Source organism: Octodon degus, unplaced genomic scaffold (genome assembly GCF_000260255.1).
Source record: "Octodon degus isolate 3935 unplaced genomic scaffold, OctDeg1.0 scaffold00037, whole genome shotgun sequence".
NCBI lineage: Eukaryota > Metazoa > Chordata > Mammalia > Rodentia > Octodontidae > Octodon > Octodon degus.
The window spans coordinates 12,453,652-12,476,790 of NW_004524613.1; the positions used below are offsets into that span (position 1 = coordinate 12,453,652).

The 23,139-nt window shown below is 40.2% G+C and overlaps 1 protein-coding gene across 3 annotated transcripts in view; it reads right to left on the minus strand.

Annotated features, from left to right (window-relative positions):
• Positions 1–23,139, minus strand: part of Chd6 (chromodomain helicase DNA binding protein 6) — a 166,046-nt gene that overhangs the window by 19,113 nt on the left and 123,794 nt on the right. For all 3 annotated transcript variants that reach the window (XM_023714970.1, XM_023714971.1, XM_023714969.1), the window contains exons 27-30: positions 5,928–5,988; positions 5,084–5,300; positions 3,553–3,761; positions 933–2,513 (exon numbers count right to left, since the gene is read on the minus strand). In XM_023714970.1, coding sequence (XP_023570738.1) covers positions 933–2,513; positions 3,553–3,761; positions 5,084–5,300; positions 5,928–5,988 — 2,068 coding nt within the window. The remainder of the gene's footprint in view (positions 1–932; positions 2,514–3,552; positions 3,762–5,083; positions 5,301–5,927; positions 5,989–23,139) is intronic.

The window sequence follows — 23,139 nt, forward strand, 5'->3', positions numbered from 1 at the left end:
GAACTGGGGATTGAACTCAAGCCCTTGTGCTTGCCAGGCAAGTGTTTATTCTATTGAGCCATCTCCCCGGCCCCTGAACAACATACTTGACTCTGTTGTGTTGGCCTTTTTTTTGTTGTTGCTGGTGGTTGATTTTAATAAATAAAATGTCTATCCACTAAATGTAATGGTGAAGACATGAATGACGGATGTCCTGGGCTGCATTTTGCTATTGCGTATTTTTCAATTATTTGGTCAGACCCAATCTAAATTATAAATGACTTTTTGAACCCATTTTGAATAAAAAATGAGTTCCATGTTGTTTGATCCAGAAGGTGCATAAATGTAAATAGTATTTTCCCCTTGCTTTTTTATTACAGGATACCTTATTAGATTTTGTTTAACTGTCAACACTACCCACAGAATTATTATAATCAGTGCTGAGGATTTAGCTCAGTGGTGCAGCACCTGCCAGCAAATATGAGGTCCTGAGTTTGAACCCTGCTACCCCCCTCCCCACCAAAAAAACAATTATTACAATCACTGACCACTATTCTTTTTTTTTTTTTTTTTTGTCTTTCAGGGAAGGGTCTACAGGGTGTTCAGAGTCTCACTCAGCTTGGAGCAACTGATCCAGTGCAAGAACATATCGCTTCCTCTAAGTGCCAGATTTCTGCATCTGCCGCATAAAAGCATACAAGCCCTGCCTAGATCACATGCTGATGCAGCAGAAGTGCTGTGACTGCTGGTGATCATCCTGAAGTTTTCTGGAATGACCACAGCTGGGCTATTTTCATGACTTTTGGTTTGAACACATGGTAAAAATAAGTAGGTCCCTTTCAGAAATCACAGAACTAGTGACCACTCAAGCCATATTTCAAGCCATATTCCTTCTCTTTCATTTCATGGAGGACTGGTTTATCCAAAATACTCTAAGATTCTACATACTGTACCTTGACCATGGCAGGGTCCATCTCTGTCATAATCATCTTTATTCTCTAAATCCATGTCTTCTGACTTGGGCTCAGTTCTCTCAGGAGCACACGTGGAGAAACCTTTCTTCCTTTCTGCACTTTCTTTCCAAGGTTCTTCTAAAATCTCAGGCTTCACTTTAAATGGCTCTGATGGAATGGCAGTTGGCTCAGCTTCCACTGTGGTATTATGTACTTTGCTTTTGTACAGGTCTGGGTTATAAGCCTTGGGTTTCCCTACTTCAAACTCATCATTCCCGAGGCCGTGTGCCCACCTCTCCATGTGTTTGCAGTGGCATGGACAGGATACTGGTGTAAAGGCCCGTGGTGGTCCAGGAGTTGGGCTTGCCACCTCTAGGCTTCCTGTCTTGACTTCACCCAGATGGAAGCCTTGGCTCTTTTCCCATGGGATGTTAGCAGTGGGACTGGTGAGATGCAAAGTCTCTGGCTTTTCTCTTGTGCCTGCTGACACGGCTGAAGTGGCCTCCTCATTTTCATCCTCTTCCTCTTCCTCATCACTCTGGTTCTGACTCAAAATCAACTTACTTTCTAAATTTTTGCTTTGCAATAAATCAATTAATTTCTGATCCGATGAGGGGTTTCTTTTAGAGTCATATACACTAAGATTGCACATATCTACAAACCCACTTTCATTTCCCGCATTTAAGGCATGTGAAGGTAAGCATTTGGTTTCTAGCTGCCCCACGCTTTCAGGTCTCTGTCCTGCCTCACTGCAGCAGCGTTCCCTTTCTTTTGAAATAGGTGTTAACATATGTTCTCCACTTTTAATGTTCATTTGAGCCACTCCTGCTTCTATGGTATCTATAAGAGAAACTGAAGCCATTTCTGCCTCATGGTCACTAGGCTGGCAGCTTGCGTTTTTGCTTGCTGAGAGGGCAACAGCATCTTTTCTGGATTCTGTGTTGACAACTGCGCCCTCCTGAAAAGAACCTGGCTCATGGCTAAGTACCTTCTTACCATACATCATGTTCTCCAAGGCTTCTGGCAGCAGACTTTCATCATGGTTGATAGAAATTACATCCTGAACTTTAGAAATAAAATTGTCACAAGTCACATCAGCAAAGCTGCCCCCATGCAGACCATGATGATCATCTCTGCTTTCAATTTTCACTAGATTCTCAGGTTCACTTTCAAGAGACTCTGAAGTCCTTCTCATTTGAGAATAGGTAAGAGATTCATATAATTTGGAGTTGGTCTGGTAAAGACAACAGAGACTGCCTGGTGCCTGAGTATCAGTTCTTTTATGCTGGGCATAGTTTCTATAGGCATCCAGGAAGGACAGCTGGGGGTCATTCATGATGTAATAGTCAGTTCGGTTAAGACCATGTTTGGCCGTACCGATGAGCAGGTCTCGATCATGCTTCCCACACTCCCACCAGACTGGGAGGTAGAGGCTGGGCCTGCAGAGCTGGAGGCGCTCATGCAGCTGAGGACACCTGAGTACCTGCTCTCGGACCTTCCGTAACAATTCAATACGGTACAGAGTTCTTGCAGCGCGTTCCTCAGTGATGGGTTCAACATAGACAGTAGCATCCGGGGGACCTGGAGAGAAAGGGAAATATGGAGCCTATGACTGCAAGTGGGGTTGAATGTTTCCTGCCCTGCTAAGCCCTTGTGTCTTTGGCCTTACAGTTTAATCCCCCGAGTTTTATATGTGTGGGCCCGTTAAACTTTTAAGCTAAAAGAGAATGGATAAAGACAGAGCAGGAAAATGTCAGTTCTGTGAGTAGTATTAATTCCCATTTAATAAGCACATGCTACGTGCTCTCTCTATACTAGCTACTTTATATTGTATATGTTATCTAGTTCTCTCAGAAATCCTATGATACATCATCATCATTCCTGTTTAAGAATGATAAATAGGTTCAGATTAGCTACTTTGCTCCAAAGGACAGAACCACAATGTAAATCTAGGTCTTGTCAGTATAACTAAAGGCCTACACCTTTCCAATATACCTTATCTAGTATACAGCAACTGCAAATGTGAGGCTGAAGGGGGGCCTAGAGGAAGCTGTTCCAAATTCCAACCAGGATGAAATTACAGAAGAAGTCTCTATTCGGTCAGGAGATGTTTAAAGAAAACCCACTTACTTTCTGCAAGTGAATACATAATAAAACATTTAAAGTTATTAAAATCTAATATAAGAAAGGTACAAAGCTCAAAGTAGGGTAAATCTCAATGTGACTTAAAACTTCTTAACTTTGGACAAAGTAAACAGTAGTCCCTCACTTTTTGACACAATGTCTCATTTTCATTTTGCAATCCAGGCTGGCTCCAAACTTGCAGTAACCCTCCTGCCTCAGCCTTCTAAGTGCTGGGATTACAGGTTTGCAACATCATCAAGCCTGGTTTGTAAGATTTCAAGTAGACTGAAGTTACACCATTTGGGAGAGATACAGCATTTTAAATGAGGGTAAACCCAATTAAAAGTACACGAATTTCTAAGAACCCACATGTCTCTACCTGAACTCCTCAGGTAAACTTTTATTTTGAGAGTTATAGCTAAGGTAATGCTACACTTTGAACACCAGTATTTTCATTCTCTGTCTCATCTAACATATTGACAAAGGACTTTCTCACCACCGTCTTTCCATGCAGGCAGACGACACACATTCCGGCACATGGCTACAAAATTATAAAAATAGTGTTCCAGACTCTCATCTGACTTCTTGTCCAGACGGGAAATGATGCGAAACTGGGTCCAGTCGAAGGTTTTCTTCTCTTGATCATAAACAACACCAAAGGAAGACACTGCTCTATAGAAGTCCGCTTGCTCTCTTCTGGTCCACCTTAAGATTTAATCAGAGTGACAGGAATTTTTCCCCCCAATTTTTTCTTTTTTTTAAAAGATATCTACTTTTTGAATACGAACTATAAGATCTCATGAAATCAAGAAAGCAGATGGAACTAGTTTCTCCTACTGTACATTCTTATTAAAATTAAATTGATCTGAGAGGCTTATAATCAAAAGAAGCTATAGCCTTATTCCCAAGGTGGAAACTAATGTCGTCTTCAGCGCTTCCCGTTGGTATTTACTAACTTCAAGATCATGTGTGCAGACTTTGCTATCCCTTGAGCAATCAATTACCTACTTAATTTCCACTTGTAGGAAATAGAGTTCTACATTACATATACTTAAATGTCTCTGACAACATGGAATCACAGAATCCTGGAAGGACCTCCTAGCCCATCAAATTTAACCTCTTTGTCTTAAACTTGAGGAAACTAGAGCCGAGAAGGGGAGAGACGCATTATCTCAGTGGGCATGTCCTAATTCTCTATCTCCCACTGCAGAGGAGTTTCACAAGTCAACTTCTTTCTTCTGGGACACAAAGGTCCTCCAGTCTTTAAATCCTACAGGATCAAGATTATGACTCGGGAGCCACCACTGTCTTTATGAGGGATCACTAGGACAGTAGGAAGCAGGGAAGGGCTCTGGTTCTTTTCTTTGCAGCTATGCCAGACAGGAGAAATGTTCTAGCAAACTATCAAATGTCAGAAAGAATAGAGAAAATTAACTAGATTTGCTATATGGTGTTGCCTTAACTCACTGGATGCTTCACTGGAAGCATAGAGAAGAATAAACACTCAAAGGATTGCCATGTTGTGATATGTTCTCTCCTAGCTTGTGCTGGCCTACTGTACCCTTTTTTAGCTTAATTCTTAGATAAGCAAGCACTTACTGATAATTTATACCTTTCTTCTGGGCTTTCATTTTGTGATATTTATTGTTTTCAAAGGCTTGATGAAAACAGCTATAATGATAGCTTCACCACACGGTGTATCCTTTGTTGCTAGAAGCAGAGGGGCTTAAGTGTTCTCATATATGCCAGTGTGGTGTTTGTAAACCACTTCCCCACACACAGGGGTCCAACTTAGGGAGGAGGTCAAGTTGAATTGTAGAAATTGTGAGCAGAAGGTGTCCCAGATGTCATCAAATTTCTGTTACCATGACAACACTGTTACTGTTGAGGCCATATTTAATAAATATGGAGACAATATAACTTTACCAGAAAGGACACATACACTTACCCCTCAGCTATCGGCTTTACTTTCTGTTATCAGTACCCAGTAAACAACTCAGCATGCCCTTCTGGCCCTTGGCCTTTACCTCTTCTGGGCTTCCTTGTTGATGAGGTCCATTTCTGAGGTTCTCCTGAACATCTCCTCCTGAACCCAGTATCCTTGGTTACTTGGTCCCAGGATTTCAGGTCGGCAGAGCTCTTTTCGGTTGCAGCGCTGGTAAATAGTGACCAGACGTCGGAGACGAGCCGTGAGAGCGGATGAAACTGGCCAGGGTGATTTGTCTGGGTCAGAGCTATCCTGGGCTTCAAACATCAGTGAGGATATTAGTATTTATATATAGAACTAAAAACAAGAGTTTGGTTTTGTTAAAATAAAAACAAAGCTGACACTGTACCTTTTAATTTTTTTCCCTCTGACACTTAAAGTAGTTACTGCTTTAACAAACAGCCCAGCATAGCACAGCTTTATGTGGTGGTCTGCTGTTATCTCACTAATGAACTCTACTGTGAGGATAGAATTGATTTGAGGACTTTGCTCTACAGCACAGGAATGAACAAATTCTTCACTGTTTTCTCTATACAGTACTATAGGTTTCCGTGTAGTTGGTATTTCTAACTGTCAAAGCCTCTGTTAAGTTTGAATTTAAAAATACAAATTCTAACTTTCCTAAACAAAACAAAAAAGCAATAAAATATAATTCCTTTTTACCTGTTAGATTATATCATTTTATTTTGTATTTCAATGTCAGGTAATAAGGCCAGAGCCATGTGTGACCCAGGGATGACTCAGGGAGTGTACAGTCAACTTATTTGTTTTTTTTTTTTTTTTTTTAAGTATGCTTAAAAATAGTATTTTTAATACATATAAACTCCAGGTAACTACAGACTTAAACTCTATTTTTCCCTGTCTTCAGAAGGACACAGTCTCACCTGCCCGGCTGTCATCCTTCTTTTCACCAAAAATGCCTTCGCCACCATCACTGGAATTCTCCTAGAGATAAAGGAAGGCATCCCATCAGCAAAGTGAGCTTAGAAGAAACCACCTCAGAGGGGCTCCATGGGGAAGCATGGGCACGGACAAGTGACATCCCTGCCGATGGGTGTCTCAGAGACCAAGATGGCACTTGATCAAAGCAGTTGGAAAGGTGTTCTCGTAAAGTATTTACTTTTCCTGGAATAATTCTTCCCACTGAAAATCGGCTTAAAGAACAATGAACTGGCACAGTCCTCCTGGCAACTGTATTTTACAAGCACTATTTTAGCTGTGAATTTAAGTATTTGCTTTATCACCACCACCTGTAACTTAATAATGTCATTTTTACAAAGAGTGTGCTCGAATTTTTTTTGTTTTCTTGTGAAGAAGTGTCATGCTCATAGCTTCACAGGAACAGACACTGTTTTCATAAAACATGACTATTCCAGATTGCTGGTGGAAAATTCCAGAATTTAAAGTTAAAATTACAATTTAAAGCTCCAAGTGAATCTGGACTCAGATTATAGGCACAAAAGCTTGTCCACAGAGCTTGTCTAACTAGAGCTAAAAGATCCTTTCACAACTGTACCAACTGGCCCTTGTCGGAGCCTTGGGTGGGAAAAAACATACTATTTTTAGCAGGACTCTATAACTTACTGCTTTCTTACATCATTTTATCTAAATGATGGCACAAAACCACCTTAGGACTCAAGTCTTCAGCATTCTAGAGCAGAGGGTTCAAGAAAGTAAAGTGAGAAAACCATGTCCTATCTTCAGTTTTGTGTGGCCCTCAAGTTAAGAAGGTTTTAAACCTTTTTTTCCAAGTGTTACAAGAAAGGAAAAAGAGTATGTGGGCAAAGATCAATATAGTCTAGTTCAAGCTACATACCACCTGGTCCTTTACTGGAAGCATTTGTGCCCAGTGTATTCAGAGGCCTACACCTCGATACAATAGGAATAGACAGATACACGCGACTACCTATAGTTACAATTCAGATCACCTTCTTGGGCCCCTGGTACCAAGAAAGGGGCTGAAAGAGAATACTTTCAAGAGGTAAAAAGAAACAGAAATGTTCTGAATGATGAAAATAGCTGCTAACACTACCAAGAACTGTGCCAAGAACTGGGTGCCAAGAACTGGGTACCAAGAACTATGTGTAAAAATTTTATTGGCTTAACTGGTTTAGTTATCTGAACTAGGTTAGAAGGTAGATACCATGATAATCCTTATTTTACAGACGAAAATAAGCCCTAGAAAGGTCAGTAACCTGTCCAACCTTGTTACATGTTAAGTGGCACAGCTGGGACTCAAATACAGGTAGTTTAATTTTAAAGTCACACACTTTCAACTACCAAGCTATCTAAAAAATTGGCAACATGAAAATCTCAAATGAAAATCTTTTATGGTGAGTGAAAACATACTTAGAACTAGGGAGTGGCGCTAGCTAATCTCACTTCACCAGGCCAGTGCTGTCTTCTGCCATCTAATGCCAGTGAAGAGCAGAAAGTGGCACTTAAATACATTATCTCGTCCTGTCCTATATTTAGGCCGTTTCACAGAAACAACCCAGAAGAATCAACTTACTGGTGGCTCAAGGATATGATAATTTCGGCTACTAACTCTTACTTAATGGTGGAATTAGGGCACTAGAATTGTAGGCAAGCACTCTAGAGCTGGACTATAACTCCAAATCTTATTACTTTGAGACAAGGCCTTATCAAAATGCTGGCCTCAACTTATGGCCCTCCTGCCTCTGCCTCCCCTGGTGCTGGGATTACAGGAATGGGTCATCATGTCTGGTGTTAATCACAAGTTTAATGTGTCTGATATGCTAGAGCAGAGGCAGTTCTGGGTCACGGAAGTTTGCTGGCATGTAGCAGGCCCTGGATCTGAGGTGTGCAGTTTAACGTTTAGCACCTCAACTTCTGCTTACAAGAGTCACTGATTCACCTTAGAGATATGAACCAATCATTTCAGAGTGAGAGGCCCTGGAGTGCCGACAGCAGAGCACTAACCAGGGCCTTGGGCTTGTTACAAAACACAATTCCTCTATCTATAGGACACATGTGGCTTGGAGTCTGATAGTGCACTGCTCCTAGCCTTGGGAAAGTTGATTTATCTCCCTCAAATTCATTTCTTTTCCACAATGGAGATAATAATGCTTATTTGGTAGGGTGATTACAGGACACAGATCACCAGACGCATATGAAGCATTTAATCAGATGCTGGCACAAAGTCAGGCATCTGTCCACTAAATGATACCTCGGACTAAGAACAAAAGAGAAGGGGGCCAATTATTAGATCATCACTTATAACATAAGTGTTATAAAGAAGCTTCACAATGTAACAAAACTGTGGAATAGTCTCCTGAGTACAGGTCAATTGCCAGATATTGTACTTGGTGATTCATATACTTTTTTACTCCTTTTAATTTTTAAAAAAACCTTTATTTATTTATGTATTTGGTACACAGTCTTGCTGCGCAGCTTGGGCTTGTAGTGATCCTGTTTTCAGCCTGCACAGTGCTGGGCTTACAGGCACGTGCTGCCATGCCCAGTTTCATGGCCAGCACCGCACGCCTGGATACTGGCATGGCATGTGGTACCTGGGTCCTTGCACCTGCCAGACAGGTGCTCAGAATGCTGAGTAGCTCCCCAGTCTTGCTTACTTATTCTACTAATTCACCTTACCAAAATGAAACTGTGGAATGGGGAGGCTGATAATGTAGGCCAATGTGGCAAGTAGTTATTAAGTGGTAAAGATGGAATCCAAACCCAGAGGTCTGACTCTTTAACCCCTAGAGCTGCACTGGTGGATAGGCAAAAACCTCGAGTTGACTCAAAAGTTCTGTAATCATTATGGGCTGCAACCATATACTTAAAAAAATCAATCACAGAATGAAGAGAAAAATAAAACAAACCTAAAGTTAAAAAAAAAAGAATAAATGATGTTGAAACAAAAGGAAAAGTACTGTTGATAATTAAAGCAACTTAACGCCACACATGGAGCTCTACTGCCTTATCAAAAATGGAAAGGTGCAGTTTGCCTTGCTGTGGGGGCCCCTACTTTATGTTGGCTTGGTTGAGGTGGAAGGAGTAGCAGAGGCAGGGCATGTCTGGTGGGGCCTGCAAACACTGGCAATTTCTCCGACGGCCTTTCAAAACCTCAGCAACAACGCAACAGGTGACGACCTGTCTTCTTACAATTAGTCCAACAATGAGTGCTTGGTTCCAGGATTACAATGGTATAAAAGGGAGAATCCTCATCTAGACCTCAGTCTATGCTTAGGAGACACAAACAGTCCATGTGCAGCATGTTAAGTGCTTTTAAACACAGTGGGAAAATAAAAGTCACCAACTCAGCCAGGCCCAAGTCAGGTAGAGAGAAAGGTAGCTAAGAGGTGTTCCTTGAGAGAGATAATGAAAGTTGCACAGGAGCTTGCCAGAAGAACACAAAGGTACTTGTAGGAGCAACAAGGTATATATAAAGCCACCAAGACTTCCCTGGGGTTTTCATTTTGTAGGAAAATCAATCATCCTACCTTTGCATAAATTTTACACAGAAAGTAGATATACATCAAATGCCATAAATGTAAAGTAAAGCAATTCGGACGGTGTGACAGTGGTACTAGGACTGAAAGTGGGACACACTAAAGTTTTTGACACAGGGTCCAAGTTGCCTAGGCTAGCCTCAAACCCATCATCCTTCTGCCTTGGCCTCTAGAACGGTTGAGAATACAGTTGTATTGCACACGTGGCTTCAAGGAGTTCACCATGCAGGGTCTATGGAGAGGCATGAGCAGAGGAAAATACTTCATATGTTGTCTGGTTGTATGAGTTACTTTTCAGCTTGCTAACACCATTTAAGTTTCCACTTCTCTACAAAGGGGATAAGAATCATGTCCAGTTAAAGGGGAAATGTGAGCCAGAGGGATGGCTCAGTAGAATAAGCACTTCCCTGGCAAGCAGGAGGATCTGAGTTTAATCCCTGCCTCCGCAGGAAAAAAAAAAGGGGGGGGGGGAATGTGCTTCACAAGTGTGAAAACATTCTATATTCAAACATCACTATTTGAGCTCAGAGAACCTCTGAATTCACAAGAAAAGGTAGTTGGTTCAGTAACCAAAATGTTCTTACAAAGGGTTTTGACCATGCTGGGCATAAAATTTCAAAGTTTTTTCTGATGCCTTGCTGGATTATGACTTCTTCCTTCTGTCCACAGAATTTCTGTTCAGGAGTGCACCTGAGACCCCGCAGAGCTATCTATAGTAGAAGTCATGGCACAGTGATTACAGCTAAGGTCATGCTAATTACAGCATTAAGTGTATGAATGAATGTTGTGCAATTACTGTTATTTCTGTTAATAGAGATATTGTTTTGCCCATATACATAGAGGTTTGCTGGACTTGTAGAATTCTAGGCTGTACCATTTCAACTGCAAATATTTAAAACTAAATCCTTGTTTTGAGACAGGGTCTCACTATGCAGAACAGGCTGGCCCTTAATTTGCTGTGTAGCCCACACTGGCCTTGAAGTCACAGCAATCCTCCTGCCTCAGCCTCCCAGAGGCTAAAATTATAGACATGAACTACCAATTCTGGCAAGACTAAATGCTTGAAAATGTCTGTATGTTCACTGAATCCAGTTGCAAATTTTGCAGTTGGTATTCACTTACTGATCAAAGGGCTACTGGCATTAAAACATAGGAAGGAGACTAGATCATCTTAGAAGTCTCTCCAGACCTGAACATCCTGTGATTCTCTAACACTAGATGTGAAAGGACAACTACAGAGTGCTCTGGAAGACACCAGAGTATAAAGGGCTCTGAGTGTGATATGATCTGAAGAAACAGAGAGGAACTAGGAATAATTTATCTCAAAAGAGAGTTAAAGGCTTAACATAATAGCCAGTTGCAAGAATATAAAATCCTATCAGAAAGGGAAGAAATAGCTCAGCAGATTAAAGAGCCTGCAAGCAGGTGCAGGGGCCTGCTGTGAGGGCCCTGACCCTGGGGCACCCTGAGCTAGCAATTGAGACTGGGTGAGGTGGCACACACCTGTAATACCAGCTCTTGGGAGGCTGTAAATAGGAGGATTACTATGAGTCCAATCTAGTAGTGAGACCCCAAATACCCTGTAGACCCTTCCCTAAAAAAATAAAAACATTAAAAAAAAAGAAAGAAAGGAAAGAAGGAAGGAAGGAAGGAAGAAGTGTAATACCATAAAGAAAACTAGTTGGAATCCATGGAACCAACTCCACAGAGGTAGTTCCTGGTTCCGTAGAAGGCAACACCATCCAACAATGCAAGGGACTTCCGCAGAGGATGGATACTCATTTTATCCCCTCACAGACAAGGTTACCTTCTGACAATGACGCTATACAGAGAACGGCACAGACAGACCACTCACCCGGTTTAATGTTAGCTATTCTTTTACAAGCTTTGTTTTGGTGTGTGACCTGGAAGTTAGGCTAAGTCTCTTTATAATAAAATCTGTCCACCTGAAAATTTGGGAGAAGCCATTCCTATTTCCTTTTTTCCATTTTCTTCTCGTTATACCCTACTGCCCAGGTTTTAAGGATGTGAAGAATGAAAGACGCAATACAGGAATAAATTTTGTAAATGAACACATGAGTAGCTACAGTCATTCTGGGAAGTGGTATGTAAGCTTTTATATACCACTAAGCCTCTGGGATCCAGAATCCACAGCACTTTAACAGACACATGTGCTCCACTGCTCAGGGCAAGAGAACACCTGGTCAGATGTTGCTACAGCTAAGATCAACTTTCAGTCTGCCTATACAAAGATCCAAAATCTTTAAAATGCAATGAATACTTCTGCTTCTAGGACATGTACATATTCCTACTTTTCATTTTATGTCCAACTAAAATCCCTGGACATTAACATTACACATTAAACAAATGTAAGGAAACCCTGAAAGGTAAAAAAAAAAAAAGGTAGGACAAACTAGGGACCTCAACTCAAGGAGTAATATGGGGTCAGTTCCTTTGATTTTCTTTTCCCTCATGTATTCTGGATTTGGAGGTAAAGAGGTCAGCTATCTAGAAGTGCCAGAGGGTGTAGATTAAACAAGCAAGCAAGCAAGCAAGCAAGCAAGCAAGCAAGCAAGCAAGCAAGCAAGCAACTCCAATAAAAGCCTGCTCTAGCAAAGGACCATGAAAAAGTAGGCTGCCAAGGAGACAGCTCCGTAGAATAAGTGCGTGCCTGGCAGCTTAAGGTCCTGAGTTCAATCCCTGGTACTGAAGGGGGGAAAAAAAAATCAGACATTAACTGCTTTATGCCAGCCTAACAGTACAAAATTATAGACAAAATAAACTAAAAGCACTCCTAATGATGACTTGAGCCCTGTCACTTGATGGGAGACTCAGCAGCACTTGTAGGGCCCTACTTGGAACTGACATTCTCTATTGTAACTTTATTGGTTTTCTTTTTAAATCCTTTTTGTTTTCACTAGAAAGGAAAAGGTGGAGTCTATGTCTTCCTACCCTGATGTTATTTCCTAGGCTAGCTTCTGGTACTAAGATCTGCGCTCTGGTGCTGAGAATCTCACTCTGACCCTGCTGCATACCGGGGGTGGGGGAGGTGCCCCACAATGAGATGTACCATGAACCAGTTCCAGAGGTCTACCAGGTCCCTCTCTAACCAACTCTTTTTTGAACTTCCCCTCCAGAAGAGAGGTGGAAAACATCCCAAGAAGCACCAGTCTTTTTTTTTTTTTTGAAAATTTTTTTTTAAAATTTTATTTATTTGTGTGTGTGCGTGTGTGTGGCCAACTCAGCCCACCAGGGGGGCGGGGCTGGCTGGCATGTGGTGCTGCGGGATTGAACCGTGGTCCCTGTGCTTTGCTAAGCTTGTTCTAAGTAGGTGCTTTAGACCACTGAGCCATCTCACCAGCCCTGGAAGCAGCAGTCTTGGTGGGTATACACAGCCCCAGCACAGATGGGGTCCTGGAACTTCACCTCCAAGATCTTTGAACTGCTGCTGCGGAAAAAGAAGAGAGTTCCTCAACCTGCTGCAAACTGTGGCAGCAAAGACAAAGTGGTCTGGTTGCTGGAGGAGAAGCCTTCCAAGCCTCAACTGTGGAGGGGTGGAGATGCTCAGCTCTGGCCTTGGTGGGGCTGACAATGGCTTTAGGAAAAGGCATAGTTACCAGAAACACTGCCTGGACATGGGCTACGGCCACCAGTGCAAGGTCCACTAAAGAAGCCAGTGAGTGACAGAGGATGCCTAGCCCAAGACCACAGCCCAAGCCAGAGACTCTTATTCACAATTTAAGGCTGGGCACAACCAGCACCATCTCAGTGGCAGTAATTTTTGAGGTAATGCCTGAAAATACTTCACATTTAAAAAATGTAAGTTACATTTAGAACAACTTCAGTATTCCCTACTTTAAAGCACTAGTTAATGTACTAAAGCTGAAGAGCCTGAATTTTGGAAAGTATCCTTTATGAATCTTGATATTTTTAGAAATAAAGATTGGCTTAGTTAATCCAAAAAACAAAACAAAACAAAACAAAAAAAGAAAGAAAAGGTGATGTGCAGTTTTAAATGCTCAAAATGTACAAGCTGCTTTTTTACAATAAAACTATATGTGTACACATACACATATGAAATTAAAAACAAAAACAGGCCCATCCAGGAAAGCCGAGCTGGGGGAGCATTGACTTCTGCCTTGTTCAGGTTTTACAGGGCTAAAGGGAAGCAGGGGCCAGGACCTTTACTCCTAAAAAGTAGTAATGCGATGCTCTGCTCAACCCATGCCATCAGCACAGACTATGGGCCTCGTCAACAGTAATGAGAAACACCCCCTTTAGGTGGGAAAGGGAGCAGACCCGAAACACCGAGGTCTGCCCCATCTCACAGAAATATGGTGGCCCCTCAATCCCTGTTTATCTTCAGAGGAAGTCAGCTACAATACTAAAATTTAAATAAGATCTAGAGCCTTACAATATGTACAGGTTTCAGTAAGAAATTACTTACATAGTGCTAGGAAGATCTTAAAGAAGAAATTAACAGATGACAACCCTGGGATAGCCGGGATAAATTTAAATCACTGATTTTACTTAAAAATCAAGTATAAAGGGCCAGCCAGATAGCTCAGCACACTAAAGCGCCTGTGCCGGCCCCGCCCCCAGGGCATGCCTGAATCCCCAGTGCATGGGAGGCTAAAAACAGAAGACTCACTAGGAGTCCAATCTATGTAGTGTGATCCTGTAGACCCTGTACCAAATACATTAAAAGTCAATCAATCGATCAATCAATCATCAATTGCTCAGGGCACAGTGCCTGCCTGGCAAATTTCTGGTACCAAAAAAAAAAAAAAAAATCAATAGCAACTGTAAACATGTTCCCTAAGCAAATTCTGGAAAAGAAACCAAAATCCAAAGGAGAATCAAAAGGAAATTTTAGATATAATAGAAAACAGAAATAAAAAACAAAAAAACAACAACAAACAAAACTTCCCAAAATCCACAATTAAAAAAAAACCCGTGGCAGAATTAATTACAGGATAGAAGAGAAAACAACAGTAAACCTGAAGAAAGACAACAAAGCCTTGAAAGCAGCAAGAGAGAAAAGATATTTTATGTAAGGGAAAACCAATTTGAATGCCTGAGATCTCTTATCAAAAAACTATGGAGGACAGAAGGAAGTGGCACTTTAAAAAAAAAAAATCCAGAATTGTATATCCAGACAACATCTCCTTCACAAAGGAGGAAGACAGAGGAGACTCTCAGAGAAGAAGGAGCTGGGGGAGGGAACACACAGACGGGTAATGGGGAGATTGAAACGATCACGTGTTGTGTGTACACAAGTATTTCAAAATGAAACACACCATTCCAAGTAAGTAATATGTACTACTTTAAAAAAGATATCCTCAGATAAATACAAACTAAGAGGATCATGACAATCAGACTTTTTTTTTTAAATGAGCAGAATATATTTATTGAGAGAAAGAAAGCTCCTGTCCAAGAGAGGGACAGGAGGGGGGCCCGAGCGGGTAGTTCCCCATAATCAGACTTTTAAAAGAAGAGTAAAGAAATTTCCTTAAATCAAAACAAAACAAGAAGAAACCCAAGAATATCAAGAAGATTGTTGTAAACAAAGATATAGGCAAATATAGTAGCCATCCTTCCTGAGTTTTCTAAATCAGTTTGACAGTAAGACAAAAACAACCCTTTACCTTATGATACTAACTGCAGTAAAAGAAATAAGTGGAAGGTAAAGGGACAGAGTTGTGAAAGTGAGGTTTTGGCACTTGAAGCGGTGGTACTGGAGCACTGTGACACGTTACACATCTACGATAAAATACAAGAAGCTATAAAAAACACAATCTTGTGCTCCATAAGAACGCTTCTGCCACAATAGACCACACTGGTGACAGTGGTCCCCAAAAATTGCACTGATAGCACAGCCACCTTAGTTCTAGAAAGCACACCCTGTGACATGTGCAAAATAACAAAATCGCCTAACGATGCCTTTCTCAGAAATCTCCTCTCTGTTAAATTTCATCTTAATGTAGATAAATCAAAATGGAATAAAATTGTTCAAGTAAGCCAGAGAAAGTCAGGCAAAAGAAAACAAACACTGAGAAACCAGAGAAAACAACAAAATAAGTTACACACTTAACCACAGCCCTGGGGATGTCATGGCAGATTTTTAAAAAGGGCGTGTTACAGGGGTGTGTACCGATAAATTATTAAATTTAAGTTTTATTATATAAACAATGTGTACTTAAGAGGAAAATATCAGTAAAATAAAATATTAAACTTAGTATGTAATGCATGTATAATAAACATTAACATTTTCAATATCAATTGTTTACCTGCTTACAAGATCCAAAAAATATTAGCAGAAAAAGTCCTATATGAACTACAATGAAAATACAAACAAAACTTTATCACAACAATGACCTTTGCTTTAATTTTAACACCTAACACAGCCTTCATACATGACAACAGCATGTTCCATATGTATGTCTCGCTTACTCTGATAGCACATGTATGTAGCTTTTCTTCCCGTTAGACTGATCCCTGTTGTCACCTCTCTTGTCTTACTCCTTTGTCAGGAATTTCCTATTATATGGTGTCCATTTAGCAGGAAAATAAAATATCAATAAAATTAAATATCAAATATATACTGTACAGCATAAACATCAATGTGTTCTGTATCAACTGTTTGCTTATCAAATTAAAAAAAAACCCAGAAATAAATTCCTATGTGAACAACAAAAATACAAATAAAACTACATAAGAACAATTGTGATTTCTGTTGTCACACTTAAGGCAGTTTTCACACATGAGAATAGCATGTCTCATACACAGACAGCATACTTGTCTTCTTTTCCTGTCCTTTTTCGTTAGGATGTCTTCTTCGTCTTTCTGCTTTCTTAAAAGGTTCCTCTGATATTTTACTTGTCTGTTCAGTGGCCTACTTCAGAATTCTTCTGAGGAGTTCTTCTACTGCTGTAATCGATCACTTATCAATTCCAGTCACAATCCTCTAAGAAAAATTCTCTGTGATATTGGGCTTGTTCTTTTTTTAAAATTTTTTTATTTTATTTATTTGATATAGGGTCTCGCTACGCAGCTTAGAGCTCAGACTCCTAGTGATCCACCACGCCCAGTTTCAGGATCTGCACCGTGCACTTGGGGTTCCAGTGCTGGAATGGCATGTGGTATTGGGGACTGGAGTCAGGTCCTTGCATTTGCCAGACAGGTGTTTAGACTGCTGAGTTAGCTTCCCAGCCCTGTGCTTGTTATTGTCTTTGTAAACTGTGAAACTATTTATGCCTGACATATTTAGGATCAAGTGAAACAACTATGGCTTTGTATCTGAAGTGATAAGATAGTTGTTGCATAATTCCAACAATATTTAGTTCCTTTATTTTATTTTATGCAGGGTCTCACTGTACAGGTTGAACTTGTAGTGATCCTCCTGTTTTTAGCCTCCCCAGTGCTGGGATTACAGGCGCCCACCACCATGCCCAGACTCTGTCTCAGGCTCAGCATGCTTGGGGGCAGGGCCAGCGGGGCAAATGGTGTCAAAGACCAAACCCTAGTCCCTGTGCTTCCCTAAGCAGGTGCTTAGTCCACTGAGCTATCTTGCTGGCCCTTGGTTCCCTTTTATTTTGTTGGAAAATATGACCATTTCTGGCTTCATCTGTGTTGAAGTTTCACTATAAATCATCTTTTGTTTTGAGACAGGGTCTTGCTATTTAGTCCAGGCTAGCCTGGAACTCACTATGTAGTACAGGCTGTTCTTGAACTCACAGGAGCCTCCTGCCTCAGCCTCCTGAGTGCTGATTATAGGCGTGTACCACTATGGTGGTGTCATCATGGCGTAATGTTGACAGTATCAATACTACTTTGTTTCTCTACACCATATGGGAGGCCAATGTTATGTCTAAAATCCTAAGATTGTACTATACATTTCTCTATTGTGAACTTGCAACATTTTTTCAAAAATCTTAGCTTTGTTCCTGGGAAGAGTTCCTCTGGTGGTCTGGTATTCAGACCATCAAATATAACAACAATGGGTAAATAGTGAACCAACTACTGAATGGGACATTTAGGTTACTGTTTCAAATAGGTACAAGGTTTGTTTACAGAGTCATATGGTTCATTTTGTGACAGATTACTGTAGGTGTGGGTGCTGCACCTGCCCTGGGGCAGGTAATCTACATTACAATGTGAGGAGAGAAAAGAGGCTTGCTAGCTGCCAGAGCTGCTGCCCCTCCCTCTGCTCACTGCTGCCAAAATGAACAGCTGTGCCATGTGCCACTCTGCCTTGGAGCAGCTGAGTACAGACTGAAGCCTCCACTAACTATGAGCTGACTCAACCTTTCCTTCCTTAATTCTGGGTGCTGGGTATTTTGTCCCAGCAACTTAACTGAGACAGAATGTCTGCTGAGTTCCAAGGATACATTTCTTTCCTTTTTTTCAAGGAAAAATTTCTAAATGCAAGTTGCAAAATGTCTTCACATACCAGGGCATATATTTTTATACCATATTTGGAAGGTTTACTTGGCATATAAAGCCAAAAGCTTCAACAACCACAAAATGATGCAAGTTGTTCATCAACTTCATGTATTCAGACTGTGTATAAACTGCTTGACAGTTTGAAACAAAGCTTTCAACAAATGAGGGAGCAGCAGCCAAGCTGTCAGACTTTTCTTTCCTGGTGTTTCTGTAGTCAAAACAGCAATTTTGAAGGAAACCAAATCTCTTGAGTGTCATTAATGTTCTAAAAATCTCAGACCCATGCCTATTACTTCTCCATGAATATCTTAGATTCTGATGATTAGAATGAAAAAGTACTGTTAGGAGGCTTTTGATTCACAGTGAAGTGTGAAGATAAACTATTTTTGAGTATTCCTACTGATGCATAAAGAATGTTTTCTTGCATTTCAAAACATTTTGGAACACAATGCCCGCTATAACCTTCAACACTGCATGGCAGTGTTGGCATTCTGTCCAATAGATTGCGACCCTGGACAGAACCTAATAACATTTTTTTTCTTTTGATGGTACCAGGGATCGAACTCAGGATGTTATGCTTGTTGGGCAAGCACTTATTCCACTGAGCTATCTCCCCGGCCTAACATTTTCTGACCTAGTTCTAACACTGGATCTTTTAGGAATACATGACCATTCCATAACATTTTGACTAGTCACTTATTTATTTGCAACACTAACTTCTTCCTCATCTGAATCAAGGTCTTCATCCTGTACTTCTCTATTGTCATATCTTGTTAACTTCTCTGGCTTACATGGTTCAAGTCATCATCAGTAGCAAACACCTTTCAATCTCTTCCTAAAGCTGTAAAATGGATTTTCATGTTAATTTTATAAGAAAAATCTAAATAAAACATTTAATAAAAATTATAAATACACAAAAATGTTAACAGGGCACATCATGTGGGTAAAACTCACCCATTTGCACTTTGGCACACTTGTATACACCTTACATCTGTAGTATCGAGGGGCTGAGCATGAAGACTGCTTCCTGCATTTCCCCAGCCAGCTACTATTACGCTAAGTACACATTTTCTGTAGAAAGGTACAGTACGGGCATCTGCACCCCGCACGGGAGCAGAGGGTTTGTAGCAGAATGGCATCACTGGTCGATGGTATGAAAACACAAACTACAAGACAATGATGAAGTGCACTAAAAAGAAAGACTCAATAAAATGAAAGTAAAAGAACAGAGACTTTAATTTATGCAAATATTAACCAAAAGAAACTGCAAGTGGCTATATTAATATCAGTATGTATCAAGGAAAGAAGACTGCCAAGGTTAGAGAGAAACATTATATAACAATAGTAGGGTCAATCTACCAAGAATATATAATCCTAAAAAAGTATGCCTCAAATGTTTATAACTGCAAAATGTATGAGTCAAAACTGACAGAACTGAGAAGGATAAATAAATCTACAATTGTAGCTGGAGACTTTAATATCCTTCTCTCAACAACTACTTAAATAACTAGACAGAAAACCAGCAAGGATATAGAAGAGCTTAACAACTCTATCAACTATCAAGACACAATCAACATATAGAACATCCCACTCAACAAAACCAGAACACATGCTTTTCAAGTGCCCATGGATCACATACTAAGATATAAGGTGTAAACAAAAGTATGGTGAATGTTTAAACAATTAACATAATAAAAGAAATATTGCCATTAATACCCATCAAAAGATTCCCCCTTGTTTTGAAAATTCCCCCATTTGCCATTTTCTTCTGGTCCTGGGAATCAACCTCATGGCCTTGCATTTACCAGGCAGGTGCTGTGCAGTTGCTGTTTTCTGAAGCCGTCCTGGAAGCCCTCTTTCATGTCTCTACAAGGTATGATTACAAAATATGGTGAAATAGGCTGCTGAATGTCATCCAACAAAAAGTGTGTCCTCTTCAACCTTACTCAAGGGAGCTTTTGGCTCTTACCCAGAAGTAAAAATGACCACAAAACATAAATGTTTTAGACTGATTAAGGACACTTGAGGCAGCCACCATACTGTAACCAAAGAAAACAAAGAGGACTTTCAGAACTGCCTCAGAAAGGAGCAAGATGGGGTAAGTGTGTTTAAAGAGAGGGAGAATATTTTGGGAACGATTAATAGCAATGTTTTCTACTATAATAAATTCAAATATTCACCATGGTTTTCAATCACGGAGTATATATAAATCCTAGACCATAAAGTGAACCATAAAAATATCTAAAACAATTAAAATCATAGAGTATGTGATCTCTGGTCAGAATGGGATCAACTAGAGATGAAATAACAGGTAACAGGAACATGTCCAAACACTTGGAAATGAAATGATGAACATCTAAATAACACTTAGGTCAAAAGGAAGTTTGATGAGAAATTTTTTCTAAAATACACTGAACAGAATGAAAGTAAAAGAACAAGACAGCAAAATTTGTTGGATACAGAAAATCAATGCTGAGAAAATTTGTAACACTAGTTAGTATGTACACTAGCCAAATGGAAAAGCTTCAAATTAATAATGTTTCAGAGAAAAGACCCAGGCAAGGATGACTGTGATTCTAGCTTCACAGGATGAAGTAAGAGGACCATTCTGGGCAATTTACTGCAATACTGGCTCAAAATAAAATTTTAAGATAAGAGGTGGAGTTATAACTCAGTGCTGTAACACTTGCCTAGATTATATGAAGCTGTGAGTTCAATCTCTAGTATGATAAAGACAAAACAAAGCTCTAGGAAAACAAAAACCAAAAGAATTAAAAGGAAAGAGGGAGAAATAAAATTTAAAGTCAGAGAGGTAAGCCGGGTGTGCACACCTGTAACTTCAGCACCCTGAGAAGCTGCAAGGGAAGGGTCACAAGTTCAAGCCCAGCTTGGGCAACTTAGCAATTTAGTGAAAGCATGTCTTAAAAATTAAAAAAGGGCATGGAGGTACATTCTTACATCCCAGCAGTCAGAGATCCATGCAGAAGGATTGCCTCAGTCTGGGATATACAATGAATCCAGGGCTAGCTTGAACTATACACTGAGACCCTGTCTTAAAAAATAAAGCAAAATTTAAAAGGAAAAAAAAAGCGCTGAGAATATAGCTCAATGGGAAGGCTCTAGGTTCAATACCCAGTAATGAAAACAAAACAAACTCCTCCAAAATCCACCACAAGAAAAATTCACAGAAGTAGAGAAAAAGCAATGAGATTAAATAAAAATGCTTCTTTAAAATATATAAGGTAGACAAAGAAGAGATAATTATCAAAGTAAGGAATGAAATGGTAAAGCTCTACAAACCTTTCAAATTCTACTATTAAAAGGATAATCAGGAAATGCCAAATAGCTCAGCGGGTTAAAGTGCCTGTAAGCAGGTGCACGGGCTGGGGGTTCAATCCCAGGGCAAGCTGAGATGGCAATTGAGACTGGGGGTGGTGGCGTGCACCTGTAATCCCAGCTCTTGGGAGGCTGTAAACAGGCAGATCACTACAAGTCCCATCTAGTAGTGAGAACCTGAACACCCTGTAGACCCTTCCCTACAAAAGAAAAAAGAAAAAGAAAAACAAGAAATGCCATGAACAATTCAACATACATAAATTTTGATAATATTGGTGAAATAGACCAATTCCTTAAAAATACCATCAGAACCCAATACAAAAGAAAACTAAATTCATAATCCAAAAACTTTCCAAAAAGATCTCTCTAGACCCAGATGGTATCAAAGGAAAACTTTATTAAATGTTTAAAGAATTAATTCCAATTTCAGAGAATCTCTACCAGAAAATAGAGAGGAGAGAAAATCCAATTCATTTTATGAAACTTGTATTACTCTGATATGAAAACTAGACAAAGACCTCAATGAATATACCAGTAAGAGGCTGGGGAGCTAGCTCTGTGATCTAAGCACCTGCCCGCCAAGTGCAAGGACCTGAGTTTGATCCCCTGTACTGCATGCTGTGCCAGCCCTGGAATCCTGGGTGCACCATGCCAGGGCCCGAAACCAAGTGTGGCAGCGCACGTCTGTAATCCCAGCTCTGTGGAGGTTGAGACAGGAAGATCACTATGAATCTGAGCCATTTGGTACAAAAGAGACCTTGTACCAAACCAATCAACCAATACTCTTCATGGGTACAGTTATAAAAACTTTTTTTTTTTTGTATTTTAGGGAAGGGTCTACAGGGTGTTCAGGGTCTTACTACTAGATCAGACTTGTAGTGATCCTTCTGTTCACAGCCTCCCGGGAGCTGGGATTACAGGCACACGCCTGGCCCCTGCGCCTGTTTGCAGGCGCTTTAATCTGCTGAGCTATTTCTGGCCCCAGATACAAAAACTACCCCTGCCCGCCCAAACCGGGGATTGAACTCATGCCCTTACTGAGCTAGCTCTCCAACACTTTTTATTTTTTAATAAAAACTCTTAATAAAAATATAAAAAGATTTATACATAGTAATTAAGTGGGGTTTATACTAATGATGTAAGCCTGGTTTAATACTCAGAAATCAATGTAACTTAACGTAGTAATGATCTAAATAAGAAAAAAAATGACACCACAATATCAATTCGCGCAAAAATTGCGTATGACAAAATCTAACACTCATTCATGATAAAAACTCAGAAAACTAGACGACAGGTGAATGTCCACATCTTTGACAGAGATCTACAAATATTCTACAGAGTGTAGGGCTTGGAGGAGTATGCCTGTTAAATGTGCGGCAACTACAGACTACCCAGTTGAGTTCAGGCCAGCCTAAACTTCATAATAAGACCCTGTCTCAAAAACAACCATAAAAAATATTCTACAGTCAACATTATATTTAATAGTGAAAGACAAATTTCTTTGTTTTAGTATCAGGGACAAGGCAAGGATGTCTACACTTCACTACTCTCATTCAACAGTGTTAGTTTTAGGTAGTACAATGAAGTGAGAAAAAACAAAAGTTACAGAAGTGTACAAGTCAGGAAGAAAATTGTCTGCATTTGCAGATGACATGATTCTGTACAAGGAAAATCCCAAGGAACACAAGACAAAAGCTCCTAGAACTGATAACATGTATGTCCAGCAAGGTTGCAGGGTACAAAAATAAATATAAAGTATCATTTATATTTATGTAGATTGAAGTTAAAAATACAACAACTTTTACAATTACTCTGACACAAATGCAATACTACTGTG